Source organism: Diorhabda sublineata, chromosome 7 (assembly GCF_026230105.1).
Source record: "Diorhabda sublineata isolate icDioSubl1.1 chromosome 7, icDioSubl1.1, whole genome shotgun sequence".
Lineage (NCBI taxonomy): Eukaryota > Metazoa > Arthropoda > Insecta > Coleoptera > Chrysomelidae > Diorhabda > Diorhabda sublineata.
Window position 1 is genome coordinate 11,809,301 of NC_079480.1, and position 22,346 is coordinate 11,831,646.

Consider the following 22,346-nt stretch of genomic DNA (forward strand, 5'->3'; position numbering starts at 1 on the left):
CCGCCCTCTACCCTGGACAATAAATATTCTTGTTAGCAATACGTTAAGTTGGAATTTCTGGACCAGTTAGTGATATTCACACTGAACACACTGTTGACGCTATCACTACACCAACACTGACAATTACACTGTCTGACGCTTGTTTCGTTCACCAAGTTATCATCTTCAAAGACTGAAGGTGAACTAAGTAAAAAGTGTAATTGTGAGTGTTGGTGTAGTGTAAACAGTGTTTTCAGCAATATGTTGATAAAGTACAGTAAGACCAGTAAGTAAACAGTCAGTTGGTGGTTAGTACATATAAATTTGGTAGTGAAGTTGTCACGATATAATTCAATAGCAAAAAATATTAACAGATGCAAGAAGTATAGGTATAATATTTGTGGCATCTAATATGACATTTTCATGACTATTTCATTATTTTCTCCATAGAATCCTACACTTTATACAAATTCAGTAGTACATTAATACTAGCAATATACAAAAAGAAAAATTTATCTTAACAATTTTATGCCATTTTGAAGGTCAAAGTAATGGGATTTTAGTATTCATTTTATTTTTCTCATTTTTTCCACTCTTTCCGATTGCTACTTCATTCATCTGCTGTATTTTTTCTCTTGTCTTCCTGTGCTACTTGTAGCCAAGTTTTCCTTTCTTATGTCTTTTGCCTTCGGTCACTTTTACTCTGTACCTTTTCTTAACCCAAGTTTCACTTCCATATATTAACGTGGGTACACTTATCCAGTTGTGTACTTTTGGTTTTATGTGTTCTCCTATTTCTTTTTTACGAAAATTGTCTTATTAAGAGCATAGCATAATTGATTTACTTTTCTTATTCTGTTCGCGATCTTATTTTTGTTCTTCTATAAAAATGATTCCCAGATATTCAAAAGTGGTCACTCTTATCTATTCTTTGTCCTTTTTGATTTATTACTATCCTTTTGCATTTTTCAATATTTACTTAAATTCTCTTGTATTATTTTTATCCATATGTCTCCTTTTTCTTAAATGTACCTGCTACTATTACTGTATTGTATGTATAAGCTAATAAGTAGTTTTACCAGTTCTAGATTTCTGTAGGCAATAATTATCTCCAGTTTATAGTTCTTCTTTTATTTTTTTATCATCCTATCCGTGACAACTATAACTGAACTGAAGACTATCTTCTTATTTTATTCTTATCTCCATATATTTCCTTTTACGTTTTCAAATATTCCTTCTGTTATTTTTCTAGGGATTCCAATTTTCCTCATATTATCCCATACAATTCTTTCAAATCAATGAATATATGTAATTCTTTTTCCTGTTTAATTTCCTTTAATATGTATATGTTGTTTATAGTTTGCTTTCCTTTTCTATGTGCATTTTCCCCATTTTCTCATAAATATATTTCCTTATCTCCATTCTCGTATATGTTTTTGAGCCAACTGATGATAAGCATATTGCTCAGTAGTTTTCGCACATTAGGTCATATCCTTTTTTGATTTTCTCCCCAGTCTCCAATATGCCTTGCATTTTTACTTTTATATCCTTTCTTTTTTCTGATTATTCTTATTTCCTTTCCTTTGTTCATCTCATTGCTCTGATTTTGTTCAAAAAGTTTCTATTATTGTCTATTTTGTATGTCTCCTTATTTTCTTCACTTTTATTTTCAATGTAATTCCTCCATGTTGCCTTTTTCTGCTTAACCATATCCCTGGTTTTATGGCGTTTTCTTTTTTAAAGTCCTTCCTCTTCTCCATAAATTATTGCTTTGAATAAATTCCATGTTTTTTCTAGCGTTATTTCTTTTTTTAGTTCTTCGAATTTTCTATTCATTATTTTCCTTATATTTTTTTGTCTCAACTTATGTATAGTAGACATTAAACATTAAAATGGTTTTTCACCTCATCTAGTAAACAGAGGAAGAATTTCCTGTCGCAATTAGATGGTCCAATTTTTTCGTGTCATGCACACTTCAAATCTAATTGTTGAAAGCCTTCTAGTTGAAGGTGAGGGTAAGTATTAGATAGACAAAACATATTAATTTGATAAATTCAAACATTAAACAAGTTATATAATCTTCATCTTTCTTTAAACAAGGCACTTTGTAGAATATTAACAACAGCAATAAATATTCTTATATAAATATAATAAAATATTCAGTAGATACATCTACTAAAGCGATTACACACAAGTACAATACTAAATGCTGGTTACAATTACTAGAGGGTAGTTTTACAAACCCGAAAACTTTTTTATATTTTGTTATTAAATGTACTCATCAGTTAATGAATAATATAAATATCTCAATCAAGTTAATCGTCATCTTCTCCCGGTTTTTTGATAACTCCCCATTTTTCTGCTTCTTGTAAGGCCAATCCAGCAATTTCTACAATTTTTTCCCGGCCATCGCAAGGAGTTAACTTCGATAAAGCCATTAGGATTTCAAGAACATCAGTCTGTATTAATTTCTCCGCTACCTCTTTGGAAGACGAAAGAATATTATACGTCACACAAACTCCTCTGTATTGCATATCCAATGAAGGATTAGCTAAAAGACAATGAAGACAATCGAGCCAATTTTTAGAATCAAAAACCTTCTCGCAACATTTTTTGCTTGCGCCAGTTATTATTGCGAGCATTCCAGCAGCTGCCATTGCAGTGTCTTTGTCTTCATCAAGGCATAAAGCTACGGCAAACTTGACCTGAAAACAAAATGAAATTCAATAAGAAAAAATGGAAATAAAGTATAAGAATAATTTTCGGAGCTGTTGATAATATTCATACTTTACATAGTATCATTACAATTACTATGTCTGGTCCTTCGAGCCTTCCATAGTTTGCTGGTTCATATCCAGCTCGAAGGACTAGTATAAGTGTTGGTATACTAATAATAAACAATGTGTTCAATCATTATTAGCCTATTAAAATAGTGAAGTTTGATCTTTTTATGTATTCTCCTTCTAATATGAAAGTAAATAATAAAGACAAACTAAATTTGATTAAGTAATAGAAGCTGAATTTAAAGAAATAAAAAAAGATGAGATTAAGAGATTATAGAAGAAAAAATGGAGAAACATATTAAAATGAAATAAAAATCCAACACTAAAACAATTCAACAAGTAAAGAAGATAAATTAAGTCACGTTAAAATGACAAAGAAAATAAAAAAAATATTCGATGGTGTTATTAAATAGGAAAATCATTCTTGTACAAGTACAAAAAAGTGTCCAACGAAATGTGTTACGTAAGTGTAGTATCAGGGTAAATGTTATAATCATTCTTTTAGGTTTTTGAACTGATGCTTATTGTATACAGAAGACAAATATAGACCCAAAAACTGCAAATAATAAGAAGGGATCATATCATTAGGCACACTAAGAGAGAACTATGAAAATCCTACAAACAAAAATTAATTGATGTTAATCTTTTATTGATTTAAAAAGTGCCTACGACATACTCAAAAGGAATAAGCAGATGTTTGAGTCAACAAGTATTCAAAAAAACGTTGGAAAAGTCCAAGAATTTATTATTAACATCAAATTATTTTTATTTCGAAACTTTTCAGTCTCACATGAGTCTTTTATTGATTTAAAATGTGCCTACGACACAGACAAAATATCTGACTATGAAAAGGAAAATTGAAAATTTAGACAAACTGCGATAAATATGGAGGTACTTACTATATTATTAAAGAAAGTCAAAAGGAAATATATGAGAACTATGAAAATTCTATGAACAATAATCATTTAATGCTAATAACAAAAGACGAATGTTATGTGTCTCTTTTATTGATTTAGAAAGTGCCTATGAGATAGACTTAAAAGGAATAAGCAAATAATTAAGTCAGAATTGCTTTTGGATCTCGAATTTTGGGTTTTTTATTGAAACTAATTTGATTCTAGATAAAACGTTAGTTTTGGGTTTTTGTGATAAAATTAATTTGTTTTGAAAAAAAAAACTTCACTTTTGGGTCAAATGTTGGGTTTTTTAAAATAAAGTTAAATCGTTTCAACAGAAAACCTTATTTTTGGGACAATTTTTACATTACTTTTTGATAAAATTTTGGATTTTTTTATTAAAATGCATTCGTTTTAATGTAAAAAGTTACTTTTGGGTTTCTCTTGTAAAAATTAAGTCATTTCTATAGAAAAAATTAGTTTTCGATCAAATTTTGGGTTTACTTTATTAAAATTAGGTTTTTTCGTTAAAAAAACGTTGGTTTTAGATATAATTTTGGGCTTTCTTTGTTAAGTATCTAAAACAATATATATACTATAATAAGATTATAAGTGATATTTTTAAAATAGGGACACAAAGAAATATTTGAGAAACTACAAGGTTATAATTGTACCTAACCCAAACTTAAAAATTATACAATCACAGTTTGTGGGTGGAGATTATACAAAAAGATAACAGAAAACTATAAAACCAAATATTCTGAAATGGGAAAGATTGGAAGAGCAGATACACCAAAAAAGTGATTTGAGCAAAGAAAATAATAGATTGGGATAGATGTGGAAATTGTGAAGATTCGCTTCTTTAAAACATCAATCACCTTATAAGCATTTATAACCGTCATACTTTAGATCTATTGGTGAATTTCATCAAGGGTATAAAAATTAATATTTAGGTAGAATCTTTAAAAAATTATATTTCTGATGGACCTGATTCCAAGCCTTTTTTCTTCAGACACACATAAACCCAAAAAAGTTGATTGCAAATATAGCAATGCGGTTTAAAAAAAAATAGGAGAATCTGAGAAAAGAAACAAAAAAGTTGCACATAAACAAAAAGGATTGACATGTATTCATGTAAAGATGATGAATAGATATAAAAAAATAGTCACGTGAAGCAAATAATAATAAACGACCTACAGGAAATAGAAGAAATGAAAAACAGACAAAAACCTGACTAATAGAAGGAAAATATAGATCAAAAAACTTCGATGAATATGGAGGGAGCATATTATTAAGAACAGTCATAAAGAAATATGTGAAAACTTTAAAAATCCTACAAACAAAAATTATTTGATGATAATTTTATGATGCTAATAACAGAAGACTGAATGTTTGCACATAAAATCGAAGAAGGATAGGCTAAGTTGGTTTGGATACAGAATAGAGGAAGAAACATTTAGAAACAAGAAGCAACAGGGCTACAAAGGATTGAAATTATTGTGAAATGAGTCAAATTATTTTAGTATATTTCAACTAAATTAATTCAGGATTGAAGAAAAATCAGTTATAACAAATTTCAAAGAAAATAAGTACAGAAATATATATATATATATATATATATATATATATATATATATATATATATATATATATATATATATATATATAAAATCATTCTAATATATGAAGTATGAATTAAAAATATGAACCACAATATAAAAATAAAAAATTAAAGAGTCAAAGATAAAGAATTGAAATGATTGTAAAATAATGGAAAGTTTTTAGTACATCAATTCTAGATCAAAGAAAAATCAATTTCTGACCAAATACTCCAGTACATAAGTACAGAAATAAAGAACATACCCAACCTCATATTTAATATATGAATTAGTGAAAAAGTACCATTATATAAAAACATTTATATGACAAATGAGTAGATAAAATGTAAAATGAAATATGATAAGAAAAGAAAAGCGGTATCGGAGACAATTTAACTTGAAATTGGAGAATATTAAACTAAGGTGGTATGGAAATCTAAGAAAAAAACTTATATACGTGGGGTTAACCATCAATTTTTTCTTATATACCCGTGTTAGCTTTTCTTGATTTTTTTCGGTGATGAGTAGTTGTTTGTTTTTTTTTGTTTTATGGTGTAACGAAGATAGTGATGACAAGAAAAAGTGAATTATAATAGACATAAATGTGAAACATTTGTGGAAAGATGATCAAGCAGCAAGCAAAACTTTCAAAAAGTAAAAGGCATTGAGTAAAATTGATCTAAAGAGTCATAATAAATTTTAGCCAAATTCAATTGACAACTTTGGTAAATTAACGAAACTATCCCATTATTGAAATTTGATAGCTAATTAAGAACCTTACCCTGTCATTTTCCCCTTCAAACATCTTAATAACCTCTTCCGATTGCGTCATATTACACATACACTGCACAGCGGCTCGTGAAATTTGTTGATGATCCTCAAACATATATTGTTCGATTTTTCCAAATCCTCCTTCCTTAATTATTCTCATCCTAGCCGTTTCGCTAACTTGAGCCATATTGCAAAGAGCCATAAGAGCCTCAAAATTTTCCAAACCAGTACAGTCCGGATGTAACAAATTGAGTAACGGTCGAATTACTTCCAAGCTCTTTTGTCCTGGAAAAGCTATTTCGGGATTCATAGTAATACCTATCCTGTAAATAAAATAAATTATAGAAAATGTTGGTTAAGTAAGAGTTTTTTAATATACAGGATCTTATTCATCTATTCGTATTTAAACTTATTGAGATAAACAATTTTTTTCTGTACTTACCTCGCTAAAGCTTGAGCTGCTTGTCTTTTTCCCTTTTCAGTACCGTTTAAAGCTAGGGATAGTAATGCTTTACTGCCACCCTGAGCGACAACTACCCCTCTCAACTCTTGTTCACTGCACATAGCGTTAAATACTCTGGCTATTAATTCTTTTGAGTTATCGCTTTCTGTTTTTGCTAACGATACTAAAGCTGTGGTGACATTGGCATGTCCAAGTATTAATATTCGCTTCGTCACGAAATCCGGGTCATCCAATTCGTGTTCTTCTGGAATATGTTGTTTGGCAAATTTAGCCAATTCCAGCATTTCTGGAATAACTTCTTGCTTATCGTAAGCGTTACATAGATTAACTAAAGTCGTTATAACTCCGAATAGAACTGATTGATCACCGGTTTTAGCAAGTTCTACGAGCGCCTGTAGGGCGGGTTTATCTTCTATTAGTTTTTCTTTTACTTCGGCATCTAATGTTAGATAGGACAAACCTTCCGCTGCCCATTTTCTAATATCGTTATCCTTGCCTGGATGCAAAAGAAATCGTCTGCAAGCTTCCGCTAATTTTAACGACGAACCTACAAAAATTAAAAATTGTAGCTTAAGATTTTGTCTAATAAATTTTATTACCTTCGGCGAACGGTTTCAAAGATGCATCTGTACCACCAGAACTGCCCAATTTACACAATCCAACTAAAGCTCTTATCCTTATATGGTCATTTTTGGATTTATACAGCTGTTTTAAAATGTTAATTCCTTGACTTATAATAGCTTTAGCTTTATCGGCCTTACTAGCTGCTGCTATAATACACTCGCATGCAACTTTTTGTTGCAACTCGTCTTCTGTATTTGCCATAACCAGAATCATTTCCATGATACCTTCTTTGCCTGTAAAATATATTGTAAGATGAGAAAATATGTATCCAAAAAGTTGGACTTGCAATTTTGGATTTTTCTAAGGAAAAATTTAAATATTCAGAAATTTATCCCACAAATCTATAGTGTATACAGTATTGTTTACTATGAGGCATGTAACTTGTGTTTCATTTTGATGAAATTATTTTAACAATAGATTGTATCTGATGGTGGTAGATTAGAAAGTGAGAATGAACAAAATCACCCTACGACAAACTGTCAGGTGATTCAAGTCAACAGTGTAATCATAAAGTAATATAACTTGCTGTTATTTCGATCTGTTAGGTTTACAAAAAAAAGTTTAACAATGGCTTTAAAAAATAATTTGGATTGTCTGTATAAGTCGATAATAAGTGTACAAGTGTACTTCAAAATATCTTATTATTTGAAACAGGACCTAAAGTGTATATTTTCAGCGTTTCATAATCTATTACATTACAAATATAACCGTCTAAACCCCACAGTTATATATTTAATGGTTCCAACAAAGTAGTAGGTTTTTATGTCATTAATTGTGTCTCAATATCATAAATTAGATATTTTAATTAGGTAATTTTGATATTTTACCTACTTAAAATGAAGAAGTCCACTTATTATAAGGTGTATGTACTCAAATCAGAACCAAATGACTATAACTGCAGCTTAAAGGGTTGTTAAACTTTTTGAACAGTAAGGGTCAACTAAAAATAGCAAGACACCCTAACTAAGGATAAAAAATCCTTGAATATGCATTTGGGATTTTTCTAGATCGTCTTGTAAGACAATCAATCATTTCAAATCGTTCACGACCACTTAATATCATTCTAAATCATTTTAGGACAAACGAGGCCCTTCTAGATCCCTTTAGAAGACTTAAGATCCTTTTAGATTGTTGCAAGAACAATTTTTATCGTTCTAAATTAACTCACACCTTTCTAGATCGTATTTGGCAACATTCTAGAAGAGTATGGATAATTCTACACAAAAGGTCCTTCCAGATTGCTTTAAAAGACTAGTTTAGTCGTTCTAGAATATTTAGGTTAGGTATAGAATACTTTATGCCTTATTTGATAACATTAAAGATCGTGTTGACAGACTATGAGTGATTCTGTATCATTTTACATACACAAGGTCCTTCTAAATCGCTTTAGCAGACTCAGGATCCTTTTAAATTGTATTTGGCAGCATTCTAAGTCGTGTTAGAAGACTATGGATCATTCTAGATCGTTTTACGACACAAAATATTCTTCTATATTGCTTTAAAAGACTAGTTGTCGTTCTAGATTCTTTTGGGAAAAATTTTTATGGTTTTAAAATATATTATATCCTGCTAGATCGTATTTTATAAGACTTTAGATCGTGTGAGAAGACTATGAATGATTCAAGAATGTTTTACGACAGTCCTTCTAAATTGCTTCAAAAGACTAGGTATCGTTCTAGATCATTTTGGGAACCATTTTTGTCGTTCCAGAATAACTCGCATCGTATTTGACAACATTCTAGGTCGTTTTGATAACATTCTAGACTGTTATAGTCGTTTTAGACCACTTTTGGGGTTATTCTAAATCGTCAGAACGTTTTAGAAAAATAGGGGTTCTTCTAGATCATTTTGGGAACACTTTTTAGTGTTTCAGTATATCTATGTTGGGTAAAGAATATTTCACATCATTATAGAAGACTATTAAGCATTCTATATCGTTTTCGATCACGTTTTATATCATTCTAGAATGTTAAAACGATGTAGAAAAATAGGGAGTCTTCTAGATCGTTTTGAGAAAACTTTTTAATGTTCTAGAATATTTCACATCATTCGAGATCGTATTTTATAATATTCTAGATCATCCTGGCAACAATGTATATCGTTCCAGAAGACTTTAAAGTCATCCAGATCATTTCACATCACTTGGGATCCTTTTAGAATACTTGAGATCCTTCTAGAACGATTTAGAAAACTTCTAGATCGTCTTAGAAAGCTCGGGTCCCTTCTAGAACGTTTTAGAAACAATTTTTTTCGTTTTAGAATATTTCACATCATTCTAGATCGTTTTCACATTCTAACATACGTTATGTAGAAAATCCTTTTGGAAAACTGCACTACAACATTATGTTAGTGTGAGATATGTCATCTCCTATCATGACCCTAGAATGAAGTTTTTTGTGAAACCAAGCAGATAGAGATCCTCATTTTATAAGTAAGGCATTCTTTTCCAAAGAAACATATGGCGTAGGGTTTTTGAAAGCTAATGTTTGGACAAGTATTATCAGCAACGATCATTTATTGTAAAAGACAATATGAATAGACAAAAGTATTTAAATTTGTAAAAAACCTGATCCTTCAATAAGAAATGTAGAGGGTAGTAAGTTTAATAACATTTCGTTCCAGTGTTGTTGTTTGAAATAAGTTGAATAAATGTTCGAGAGACAGATTGATTGGGAGCAGAGGTAGCCAACTAAATTTCCCAAAATTTTCTTTATGGATTATGAATTTCTGGAACCGTTGGTGATATTCATACTGAACACACTGTTGACACTACTACTACATCAACACTCACAATTACACTGTTTACTTAATTCACCTTCAGTCTCTGAAGATGATAACTTGGTGAACGAAACGAGCGTCAAACAGTGTGTTCATTATAAACTAAAACCTGACAATCGAGATGATCTAAGGAATGGGATTCATTATGAACACACTGGAAAGTCTCTAGGTTTTAGTTTTGCATCTAAATAAATTCTTTTTTTTAACCTGAAATTTTTATTTTCATTTTTTTTTATTTCTAGTACAGAAAGTTGTTTTTGTAAATTTTCCAAACTTGTACTCCAGATCTGTTAGCAACAAAATTTTTATTGTAGAGTCAGATAAATAAGATTTCAGCAGATTGTAGAAGAGTGTTAGTAAGTGGACTGTAATTATTGAAACGAAACGACTGATTCACTATATTATTACCAGAATTAGAATTGTACAAAGTATAAAATTGTCACCTTCTTCTCAACCGTTTCCAACGCAAATTATAAACTCTGTTTATCTATTCTGCTTCGCCACGCTTGCAGCGATGCCAGATCTGGCTGAATTAAGATTTTATTAAAAGTTATGGAATTTTAGGGCATTACTCAGAACAGAAAGAATGAATTTTTTTATTTTGGATAGCCAATTATAAAAAAGCTAGACTTTATCTATTGATTTAGTACTTCAAATTGTTCTTGTATGATTGTACAGCACTGATAAATTGTGGGAAAGTTCTTCCAATATCTAAACTCATGTTGCAGAAATATATTTAGGCTGTTGTTTATTACATCTAGTATAAAAACCTGGGAGGGTTTCATGTTGGTGGATACCAAACACTTTGGTTTTCAAATAAGTATATTTACTGCTTTTTTAGATGATACTGGCCAATATTGTAATCTCACATATCTTACTGCGAGGATATCTTTCAAAGTTAATAATTGTGGAGAGTTTAATTAATTAATAGGGGGTTTCACGTATTAATATTAAACCAAGAGGCGAGCCATAACTTAAGATATGTAGATGGAAAGGATTAACGAGAAGCGATAGATCTAAGGAATATTAAAGGGTAACTAACCTATTAAAGCGTTTCCAACATCCAAAGGTCCTCTTAATAGCGCAGTTAAAGCGACCGTAACCCGAACCTTAGACTCTATATCTGGTGTCAACAGCTTATCTTTGATAAAATTCTCAATTTTTTCCCTAAATTTTTCTTTCAAAGCATCATAGTACATGTTTTCGTAAATTCTTCCCAAGCATACGGCTGCGACGGTTCTTGTAGACGATGTTATGTTCATGGAGCTCTCATATTTGTATTCTTCAAGCTCGCTGGCGCATTCCATTAATCTTTCCACTCCTCCTATGTTCACCAATTGTTCGGCCCAAGAAAGTTGATCGTAATTAATGTTCCTCATGATAAGTTCAATCAATGCGTCTCTAGCTAAACCAGAAATTAATCTGTTATTTAGAGCGTATACAAGGCAAGTTAAAAGGGTATCTATTTGTTTTTTATTTCTATCGATTAGTTCCTTTTTTGGTTTGGTATCCCGTTTGTTTTCCATTCCGGAAAATGCATTAATGATAGTTTGCATACAATGTTCAACTACATTAACTCGATTTGCATCTTCTGAATCGAGGATTTCCAGGAACCAAGGCAAACCAACGATTTCTAGAACCTTTTTGGTACGCGTTTCGTTGTGTTTACAAAGTTCGCCGATGATTCGAATGCCGGCAGTTGTAATTACTCTGTTTTTGTCTACCTAAAAATATATATTTTCATTTAACAACATAAAACAATGATCAAATACTGAATACCATTTTGTTTTTGTTATAGAAAAAAAAAAAGATATTGTAAATAAAATATTTTTATTATCAGTCATACAGTTGCGCTTAAATTATTGATAGCCTTTTTGTACATACACATATCTCCAAAATCCTTGTCCCCCTTTGTAAACTTTCAAGTTTGCCTATAAACTTTCGAAAAAAAAAATCAGATTTAACTTGACAGTGAGAATTTTGTTAAAAATACCGGGAGATATGATTTCTGAGTCTGATCGATCAAGAATCAAGAAGGTTTATCTAATCATCGCATTGCCCTTCGTCTGAATATATCACAGGCTTTGGTGATGCGGATAGTGGCCCTTTTCTAGGAAACGCGAAGAAGTTACATCAGAGAGGGAAAACCGTTATATAGCTAATTTCATCCGAAGAAACCGATTTATAACGGTAACGGTCGTTCGAAGTCACTTTTCACTGTACCGAAGGGCAGTTTTGAAAAGTGCCATCAAAAGAAGATCACATTCATCGAATCTAAAGGCAAGAAAACCTTTAAGGGCGCCTGGACTTTCACGAAGACATAGCTGCCCGACTCCAATGGGCTCAAGAGCACAGAAATTTGGTTTTACAACAATGGCGTAACGTTCTTTTTTCCGACGAGTCCCAGGGAAACAGGAACGACTTAATTTTTCCAGACAAAATTTCTGGCATGACAGTACATGTTTAATGACTTGTTCATCTAATCTTTACATGATGATTTCTTTTGCAATTATGTCTTTACTCTCCAATACCTTTTTTCCACTCGGGGGATTTGGTTTTTGTTTTATATCTTTCACAATTTCAAAATATCTTTTAGACTTTGTTACCTGAACTTGAAATTTCCACACTGTCCAGTTAACAAATCACTCAATAAGTCGGATGACTAACTAAGAAAAACACATTTTTTTCCAAAAATCGATTTTATTAATCAACGTTATATCCTTCATGAGCAATAAATCACTTCAACACTCCTCTAACTTCTCGTTGCCGTGCTTGTAGAAGACTTTGTCTTTTATCTCAAAATAGGCTTCAGTTTCAGCAATTGCTTGAGATCAGTGAATAGCCAGTAGTCACTGGGGGACAGAGCTGGACTATAGGGCCAGTGGATGAGGAAGCAGTTCGAAGTGTAATTCGTTTAATTTAAACATCGACTTGGGAATCGGTGGTTTTTGCTTTGGAAAAGAGACCGTTTTCCTTGATTTTTCTCATTCAAACGATCCAAAATCTCTATGTAGTATACGTTATTGATTGTCTCTCCCTTTTGAAGATAGTCGATGAACAATATTCCATGCGCATCCCAAAATACTGAAGCCAGCTGACTGTTGATTCCGGAGTGAAGTGATGGATCCAGGTTTCCTATATTGACACATATCGACGCAAAAAATCTAATTTATTACATGTAAACATGGCCAAATGCTCGCAATCATCAACACGCTGTTGTTTTTGATTGACTGTAAGTAAACAAGGCACCCACTTTTAAAAAAGCTTTCTCCTGGTCAAATATTCATGCATAATTGTAAACACACTGCCATCTGAAATAATTACGGCCCCAGCTTTTTCATGCAATTTCAATTTACGATTAGATATAACCAATTGGACGACTAGAACGTTCACCATCATCGATATCTGTACGACCACGTTTTAATTCAGCAAACCAATAACAAATGGTTCTAAACGATGGAGCAGAGTCGGGATAACACTTTTGAAGCCATTTATTAATTTAAATAGTAGCATAAAAAAATCTGTCGTTACAACTTGTTTTTTTATAATAAACAAAAAAATCTGATATTGTCTTTTAATAATTATTAATCATACATTTTGAAATTGTGTTTTTTATCATCAATAATAAACTGATGTTAAATTATACATACAAATGTTTAATGGTGATCTTTCTTGTGAAACCTTAATCCACAATAACCACAACTATGATTTCCAGGCTTATCCAAATTGATATATACTTTCGGGTGACCCGTGGCTCCACTGCCACCGTCACACCAAACGACCCGATCTTTACAGGGTTTTGGAGGAACTGCTGCGATAAGGTTAATTGCAAAATTCATGTTGACATTTTTAGGTCTATCTATAAATCTAGACAACCTATAATCATCTGAATTCCATTTCTGTCCGGTATGAGTTTCTACCTCTTTAGGTAGCCAATCTGATATATATCTAGCAATGGGACATGATAGGTTCTGTTTTATATGGAACATTTTCGATATTTGGGCAAATACTTTAATTTTTGACATTGTTTTGACTGAAAAGTAGTGGAGTTTGGTAAAAACCGTTTACTGTTCAACAATGACACTGACAGAAAATCTTCAACGACTTTGTACACAGTCAACTATAGATGGTTTTTTAATGCTAACTTCAACAGATGAAATTCTCCAAATAATTATGGTAACCAGTTTACTATGAAAGGGTTTTTAATGCAAAGTTTAGCAGTTAAAAATCATTCTATAAGAAGTGAACCTTGGTAACTGAAAACTCTCCAGAGAAGAAATGAGTTATCTTTATGGATTTATTATTGTTTAAAACAAATTTTTTATGATAGAACAGATTTCTGTATGGTGAGGTAAGGTTTTAAAAAATATAAATTCAGTTAGAGTAGCTCGTTTTTATTCAAATCTGTTCTTTCTACTCATTCCTTCTTCAGTAATTTCAATCTGTGTTCCCATTTCCTTCCTCATTTTTTCTGCAGTTCTACAGCTAACAGGTTGGAGTTTGAACCACACCCAAAGGACTCAACTAGTGCACTACAAGCAATCAAATTCAACTCAACCCCAACAACTGGGAATTCAGTTGAGGGCAAAACATAGAAAGCTGTAAGTGGTTTTTGTAAGGCAAAGCTCATCAACTAAAAACGAGAGCCCCAGCAGGTGAAAAGCTTTCAGAAGAATCATGGTGGTTTGTCAAGTGAACTTTGACTAAAATAACTTAAATAATTATGGTTTTGTAAACTAAACCTTATGAACTGAAAAACCTCACTAAAATTATTAAAATCAATCTACACTGAATAGTGCAGACTCAACGCCTGGAAAACATCAAAAAATTATGAGAATTAGTCTGCTATGAATGATTTAGTAAAATAAATTATGAGTGGTTTGTAAAGTGGACCTCGATAGCTGAAGAATCTTAACCCATTAATGCCCAAAACTTTATTTTGAAAATGTTTAATTGATAGTGTTTAAAAATTATATTGAATAATAAATAAATCATAATCGATATCGCACAAGCAATTCAAGATATAAATTAGGATAATGCAATTGAAAAGATCTATGTTAGAACATAATATGCAATAGCCATCCTTTGACCACTTTTTTTGGACTTTATTCCAATTCTATATGTGGGTATGAATTTCTGGATCAAATCGATTCCTCCCATATGAACTAGAGTCATTTAAATCGAGATTCCTTTTGGAATACTGATTCGCGGATTTTGGGGCCCTAGAAACTCAAGTTATCAAAACTGTAACGACATTATTATCAGTTCATCAGACTCTATTCAATTTCTCACTGGAAATTATTTCTCCAGAAAATGAATGTTTATATCCTGTACAGGTAGTTTTTTATAATTTACTTTATGTATACACAATGTCCCTAGTCCCACAGGACATTTTCATTAAGGCTATTTATTTTATAATCTCAAAATATCTTTTCACATATTTTCGTTGTAAAATTGAATTCGGACTGTAGATTATAAAGATACACCAAAATACGAAAAAGTTTTACAGTTTTTCTTGAAAAAAGTAGCAACTTGAGTTGCATCAAAATTTAAACATAATTTTTTCCAAATTCCATTTTTTTACCATAGAAAAAGGAAGGAGTGAAGAATATGAAAATAATAACTCAGTGAGAAAGAAAATAGCTTTCATTTTTCCACAATGAAGTCATGCAGGTAACAGACAAAAACAGTCCATTGCATTAGGTTTTGTAAGGCACAACTCATCAACTAAGAACCTCTAAAAAATTGAATTATACTTTACCTTGATAAGATTTTTAACTTGTTGCACTATTGTGGATTTCATCATCAGTTCAGCCCCTGAAGATTGTCTTGCCAATACAAGTAAATTATTCATGGCAGTTTCCCTTTTCTCAATAGTTTCACTCAAATCAAAAGCAATTTTTAACATGCTCTCCAGTTTGCTACTTAGTAGTTCATTTTGTCGTGCCCTTTCTTGTACTATTTTGAATAGTCTTTGCAATATCGGTTGAATAGTTTTATTTGTAGGATCATCTTTAAATATTTGCGTTGCGTCTCTATATGCTTCTTCATATCTGTTAAGATATAATTAATCAATCAAATACTGATAAACATATCTTCTGTATGCCTAATTAAAACAACTTATCTCCTTATGTACTAACAGAAGATATATCTAGTTTTGGTTAAATAAATCAATTAAATTTTGATGATGAAAAGTACAAAATAATAGAACAAACCTAAAATGTTTCTACCCTATATTCGTAATATTGAAATACTATTAGTTATAACAAATAATGTGAATGAAATTTATTACCTTTGTAAGGCTTCCAAAGCTTGACATCTTCTAAAAAGAGCCTTTGGATCCGTTGTTACAATTTTTAAACTTTTATCACAGTCATTTAAAGCAGCTTCATACTTTTCTATCTTCAAATATGCAGCAGCTCGGTTCTTAAGATATATTGATAAATTTCTGGTTTCTTCATTAGTTATATTTATCGCTTTTGTATACAAAATAATTGCTGTTTCCCAATCACCATTCTTAAATGCAACATTTCCTTCTTCTTTGAAAGTTTCAGCTTGATTTTCATTTTCCATGATTCAATATTTATGAATCTTTTAGGTTATTGGCGTTTTTACAAGCGGCTTCGCCACATGCTTCAATATTACGTATTTGTTGAGTAAAGAGTTCTCTAGTAAGTTCTAGTACGTATCATCCTAAAAATAAGAGATTAAAATTAGTTTTTCTATTTATAAACTCATCTACGATAACTCACGTATACTCATGGTTTACTTTCCGAATGTCGGCACTATATAATTGAAAATATTACACCAATGAATATCCAGATCTTGTACAAAATAATCATAAGAAAAGTATTTGCTTTTTTCAAAATTGGGCCAATTTTAATCTAATAAATGTACATCCCGATAAATGATGTAATTTTTAACATATGTTAAGTTATTAGAAATAATTAAGAATAATGAAAATGATTATATTAGCAATAATTTTAATCTTATGGAAACAAGTATGGGATACGCTTGTTTCATATCCAAAAGGTGGAAATAATCGTACATCATTGGGAATAAAAATGTATAAGTTTGTAGACATAAATATGGTTCATTTTAAAATTAGCGCCGTTACAATAATTCGTAGATTTGTTCTTAGTAGCTGCACTGGCAGAACTGTTTAGGAAGTGAACTCTAAAGCGCTCTTTGTAGCAGAACCAGCTGTTCTTAGTAGCAGTGCAAGAGGACTAGCTCTTTGTACTGCTTGCACTGGGTCTAGAGCCAGTTCAAGACAGTGCAATAAGTGTAATCTGGAAACGGTGGCACTACATCTTCGTCATTGGACGAATGTAAAATATCAAAACGTTTTCCATTATTGTTAATACAACAAAGCCTGAATGACATCAATAACCTTAAATACAATAATAAATGAATGCTTCATTACTCTCTGCACTATATCATTCTTTGTATTCGTTCTAGCTAATTCTATTAACTCAAGAGCCGGCCTGCACTGGTAGAGGTCGGTATGATCCCAGTGCAGTTACCAAGAACAAACATTAGGTTACTTAAATTGTCATTAGTCATAGTTATTTGTTATAAAACAAGGTTTTTAAATATTTTTATATATAAATAATTTTCGCATATTTTTCATCGAAATCCAAATAGTTCAATTTTCAATCAAAATGGTAAGATAAAATGATAGTTTTTTGGATTTTTTTCCTAATAAAATCCTTAGTTTCAGTTTGGTTTTATGTTCCCTGAGATTCCCAGGCCTTTTAATATGACCTACCAGTGCTATTCTGTTGCCATGTTTCCTGGAAATGAACGGCAAGATGTAGAAAGAGGAGGAAAAAGTATAATTTTTAATCCCCAATTTCTTAATTTGATTGATGAGACAAACTATATATTTTATCATTTTGGAATATGTGTAGTTATTAACTTGTTTCTTTTCTAGTAATTATGCCTCCCTCAGCTTTGGAGCAACTAACTAGGTTAAATATTAACTACCCAATGTTATTTAAACTAGTAAATAAAAAAACTAATCGCACTACTCATTGTGGTGTTTTAGAGTTTGTTGCTGATGAAGGAAAAGTGTATTTGCCTTTATGGGTATGTACGAATTAATTACTATTTTATAATTAGGTAATTATATAATTTTCAGATGATGCATAATTTGGTACTTACAGAAGGTGATTTAGTTCAAATGGAAAGTGTGTCACTTCCAGTAGGTACATTTTCTAAATTTCAGCCTCTAAATCCAGATTTCCTTGATATTACCAATCCTAAAGCTGTTTTGGAAAATTGTCTCAGATCATTTGCTTGTCTTACTACAGGGGATGTTATAGCTGTCAAATATAATCAAAAAGCATACGAGCTATGTGTATTGGAAACAAAACCTGGAGACGCTATTAGTATCATTGAATGTGATATGAATGTAAGTTTTTTAAAATTATTTTCATAGTACTGTTTCCAAGATAGTTGAGTTTTTTCATATCTTTAGAATTGACTTTACATTTCCAAGTGAATTATCCAAATTTAAATTCACAACTTGAGGATTTGTTGAATATATTTCATTTACTTTAACCAATTCCATACAAAATAATCTATAGTTCAATTTCAAATTTGTTTGAAATTTTTGTAACTTAATTTTTTAAAATTACTATTTTTTTCATATTTTTTGATAGTTTGATGGTAAATTGCTCTTATAATTCATATTTCAATATTATATTTTTTCTACAAACTGTTTAATGAAGCAAAAAATATTTTTATTTACTGCTGCTACTAAGAATGGGAAGGTCATGTTGGTTCTAATTGCAAGGGTAGTTCTTTTACAGTCCTCTTGGTAGTCCTCGTCCTAGCCCAGGGGGTTTCAAAACTGGAGAATCCTCCTGGCATCACTGGCTTTTAAATAAGTATCTTGCACTAGGCCAAATCTAGGATTTTCCTCTTTGTGTTAAATTTTTGTTTAACAAATGAAAAAATTATATTGGAAAGTTTATTAGTGGGCTTTTAATTGTGTATTTAAAATTATCTTTGATTGGGATGGGATCTTTGTTCAATAAATGTAATAATTATATTGCCTTACATTTCAAAAGATTGAAATCCAAGTAATGGTATGGCCTACCTTTGCTTTAAAAGATGAAATCCAAGTAATGGTATAGGCAGCTTTATTACTAAATCTGCCTTACCTCTAAAAGACTGAAATCCAAGAAACAGTTTGCTAAATTTGCCTGATTTTCAAAAGATTGAAATCCAAGTATTGGTATGGCCAACTTTACTAAATCTGCCTTTCGTACAAAAGATTGAAATCCAAGTAATGGTATGGCCAACTCTATGAAATCTGCCTTTGCTTTAAAAGACTGAATTCCAAGTAACAGTATAGTCAGCTTTATTACTAAATCTGCCTTACCTCTAAAAGATTAAAATTGAAGATAGCTGTACTATATCTGCTATATTATTTACATGAGCTATCTCTTAGACTGAAATTAGAAATGATATTTGAAACCAACTCACACAATGTCAAGCTGTAATTGATGAGAGAAAAGGAGACGTGCTATTAAATATGCCCTTTCATTATTTTTAATTCTACATTTATGAAGTTATAACCCTACAAACGTATAGTAATTTTTTTCCTTAATTTCATTCACTGCATTCATTAAATTCAGAAACGTAAATTATAAGTTAATTTTACTGGGAAGTGTACTTGAAAACTTTAATATACAATACAAAATTTCATAATTATTTTATTTATAATTGTATAATTTTTCTATAGGTAGAATTCGCAGCTCCAGTAGGTTATAAAGAGCCAGAAAAAGAGAAAAAAGAACACGAAGAGATGTCTGTGGATCCAGCCGATTTGATGCCAGAACCGTCTGGATTCGTAGCTTTTCGAGGAGCTGGAAATCGTTTAGATGGAAAGAAACGGAAAGATACAGCTGGAAGTGAAAATATATCAAAACCTACATATGTTAAAGGGATTCCAGATTATGATTATAAAATTGGTACTCTGAAATTCATAAGGAGAACGGTAATGGTTTAATTTAAAGACATAACTCGATAAAAGTGTCATGTCATATTTTTATATTTTATAAACACATTTTAAACTTGAAAATTTTGAATTATATTCTATATAGTTTAAAATTTTTAGGGATCAATTTTTTCGATGAATACCATTAGTTGCAAAATTTTAAGATATTTTCGATAATTTAGATTTTGTGTATACCACACCGTCTTTCAAGCAAATTTCCATTAAGTTCATCTGGAATAAAGAGTCATGCTGCTTTCGAATAGTTCCACTTTTAAAAAATGATGTGAAATCAAAATCTAGTTAATTAACATCGTAAACATAAAGTTAGATGAAAAACTAATAGTTTTTTTTTAATTTTTCCAACATTTGCATTCAGATTCTATGCATAAAAGTTTCGTTGACCATGAACTCTAGCTACTTCCACTTTACGTTCCATCTATACATTTCGGTAACTTGATTCTAAAAAACTCAAAAATGTTCTCTTCCGATCCATTTGAAACTATGTTGTCAATTTGTTTTCTTGTTGTTTGATTCTGTATATAACGTTTCCATGGTTTTCATATTAAAGCCCAAATTGTGGCTTTTCAGTACTTTTTTTTCCACCCTGTGACCGAATTCCGGAAATTTATACTCTATTTATTTTTTACTCTAAAAAGTATTAAGTATTGGTAAGAAAATACAAATATATTTTTTTAAAACGTCCCATAGCTTTTGACATTGAACGAGTTTTGTTTTTTTCTAAACCAATAAAAAAATTCTACAAGTGTATTTACTACGCAATTTTTAACTACAAATTTCCATTCAAGGGATTAGTACCGATTATAAGGGTAAAAAATGAGGCATAATTAAGTATTTTCAAGTTTATGGCGCTTATTGCTTAACAGAGCGCACGTGTCTGAATTGGTATAAAAAAATTCCGCTCTGGATATTTTTTCCTCAAAGATGAGCAATGTTCTGGTCGGCCTACTGAAGTTGATAAAGACCAAGTCAAAGTCACATAACTGGAGAGGATAGTCATATTCTAGAGGTTGGGCTAGTTAAGAAGTTTGATATTTGTGTACGGAAGAAATTCATTTAACACCAAGAATCAGCATTTGCGATATGCACCTTAAACGAAATGAAACCGACCTTTTCTTTACAAGAATCATCACTGGTGATGAAAAATGGGTCCTCTACAGTAACATAGTTTGAAGAATATCATGGAGCAAACACGATATACAAGCACAAACCAAATAGAAAGCTGAAAAACAACAAAAAAAGCTCATGCTGTTGTTTGGTGGGATTACAAAGATGTTGTGTTTTTGGGCTGCTTCCGAGAAACTAAATGTTTACTGACAACAATTAATGAAACTGGATAAGGCAATCAAAGAAAAACGGTCAGATTGTCAAATCGGAAAGGTTTAGTGCTCCACCATGATAATGCAACGCCTCACAAATCTTTGGGCAACTCGTGGGAAACTATTGGAGCTTGGTTAGAAAGTTATGCCACATTCCGCAGCCAATATGGCACCATCTGATTACCATTTATTTCGAAGTTTGTAGAATTCTTTAAATGGACAAACTTTCACAAATAATGACGATTAGAGGAATATACAGTTTTTAGCTTGTAATCAACTCAGGAGACTTAGGTATATTGACAGACGGTTTCATGAGATTTATACTGGACACACTGTTAACACCACCACTACACCAACACTCACAATCACACTGTCTGTCGCGCATTTCGATAACCAAGTTATTGTCTTCAGAAACTGAACTAATATTAAATTGTGATTTTTTTTTGCAAAATAACTGAGTTTTTACTTTTTTATAGGTAAAACCGAAATCTAATGATGCACCAGAAGATACAGAGTTTAAAGCGTTTAGTGGTACAGGATTTAGCTTAAGAGGTAGAACGTAAGGTTAAAATATGATTTCTGTGATACTTATATAAATTTCTTTCTTTTTCTTAGATTAGTTAATATTTTCTGTTTTACCAAATAAATTATTATATAGGAGTTGTGTTTATTATTTCTTTACAATGACTTTTTTAAATATTATCTTCTATCTCGTAACTTTCAAACTATAGTAATATCTGATTTCCACTGTTGTATACATTGTAGGCAACAAAAATAGAGAACATCTCTTCGGGTCTATGTGATATGCAAAAATATTTACTGAGCAAACGTTATTTTTTCAATTATGAGCTACTGACAATATCCAAGTCCATTTTTCAAAGCTCTTTGGTATCAAAATGCTATTGAGAGATTCCTCATAACTTTAGTATAGTATTCGAAATCTATATGTAATTCAAATCGTTATCCATCGTCATAAATTGAATGTACCAACCCCAATATTTTTTCGAATTTTTAGTGATTCATTTGTTAAGGGGTAACTGCGGCCTATAGAACTCTATAGGCTGAGGAAGTCGCAAGCGATATCGGGATTCCCTCTCATAGACCTCAT

At 31.2% G+C, this 22,346-nt stretch overlaps 2 protein-coding genes across 2 annotated transcripts; one reads left to right on the forward strand and one right to left on the reverse strand.

Moving 5' to 3' along the window:
- Positions 1-93: 93 nt before the first annotated feature.
- Positions 94-16,938, reverse strand: LOC130446661 (protein unc-45 homolog B). The gene is made up of 8 exons (XM_056783035.1): positions 16,645-16,938; positions 16,185-16,585; positions 15,654-15,945; positions 10,935-11,616; positions 7,090-7,347; positions 6,470-7,037; positions 6,038-6,350; positions 94-2,684 (listed from the first exon to the last, which is right to left on the reverse strand). The coding sequence occupies exons 2-8, from the start codon at positions 16,463-16,465 to the stop codon at positions 2,295-2,297; spliced, it is 2,784 nt and encodes a 927-aa protein (XP_056639013.1). The 5' UTR covers positions 16,466-16,585; positions 16,645-16,938; the 3' UTR covers positions 94-2,294.
- A 486-nt stretch (positions 16,939-17,424) lies between these two features.
- On the forward strand, positions 17,425-21,898 carry LOC130446271 (ubiquitin fusion degradation protein 1 homolog). The gene is made up of 6 exons (XM_056782405.1): positions 17,425-17,559; positions 17,610-17,727; positions 17,829-17,983; positions 18,036-18,308; positions 19,647-19,901; positions 21,715-21,898. The coding sequence occupies exons 1-6, from the start codon at positions 17,557-17,559 to the stop codon at positions 21,799-21,801; spliced, it is 891 nt and encodes a 296-aa protein (XP_056638383.1). The 5' UTR covers positions 17,425-17,556; the 3' UTR covers positions 21,802-21,898.
- The last annotated feature ends 448 nt before the right edge of the window (positions 21,899-22,346 follow it).

Coding starts and splice junctions, on each gene's coding strand:
- LOC130446271 (XM_056782405.1), top strand. Junction 17,728..17,828: donor TGTAGAAAGAGGAGGAAAAA/GTATAATTTTTA, acceptor TTTCTTTTCTAG/TAATTATGCCTCCCTCAGCT. Junction 17,984..18,035: donor AAGTGTATTTGCCTTTATGG/GTATGTACGAAT, acceptor TATAATTTTCAG/ATGATGCATAATTTGGTACT.
- LOC130446661 (XM_056783035.1), bottom strand. CDS start 16,465: ATGGAAAATGAAAATCAAGCTGAAACTTTCAAAGAAGAAGGAAATGTT. Junction 7,348..10,934: donor TGTTGGAAACGCTTTAATAG/GTTAGTTACCCT, acceptor TATATTTTACAG/GCAAAGAAGGTATCATGGAA. Junction 6,351..6,469: donor GCAGCTCAAGCTTTAGCGAG/GTAAGTACAGAA, acceptor TTTTATTTACAG/GATAGGTATTACTATGAATC.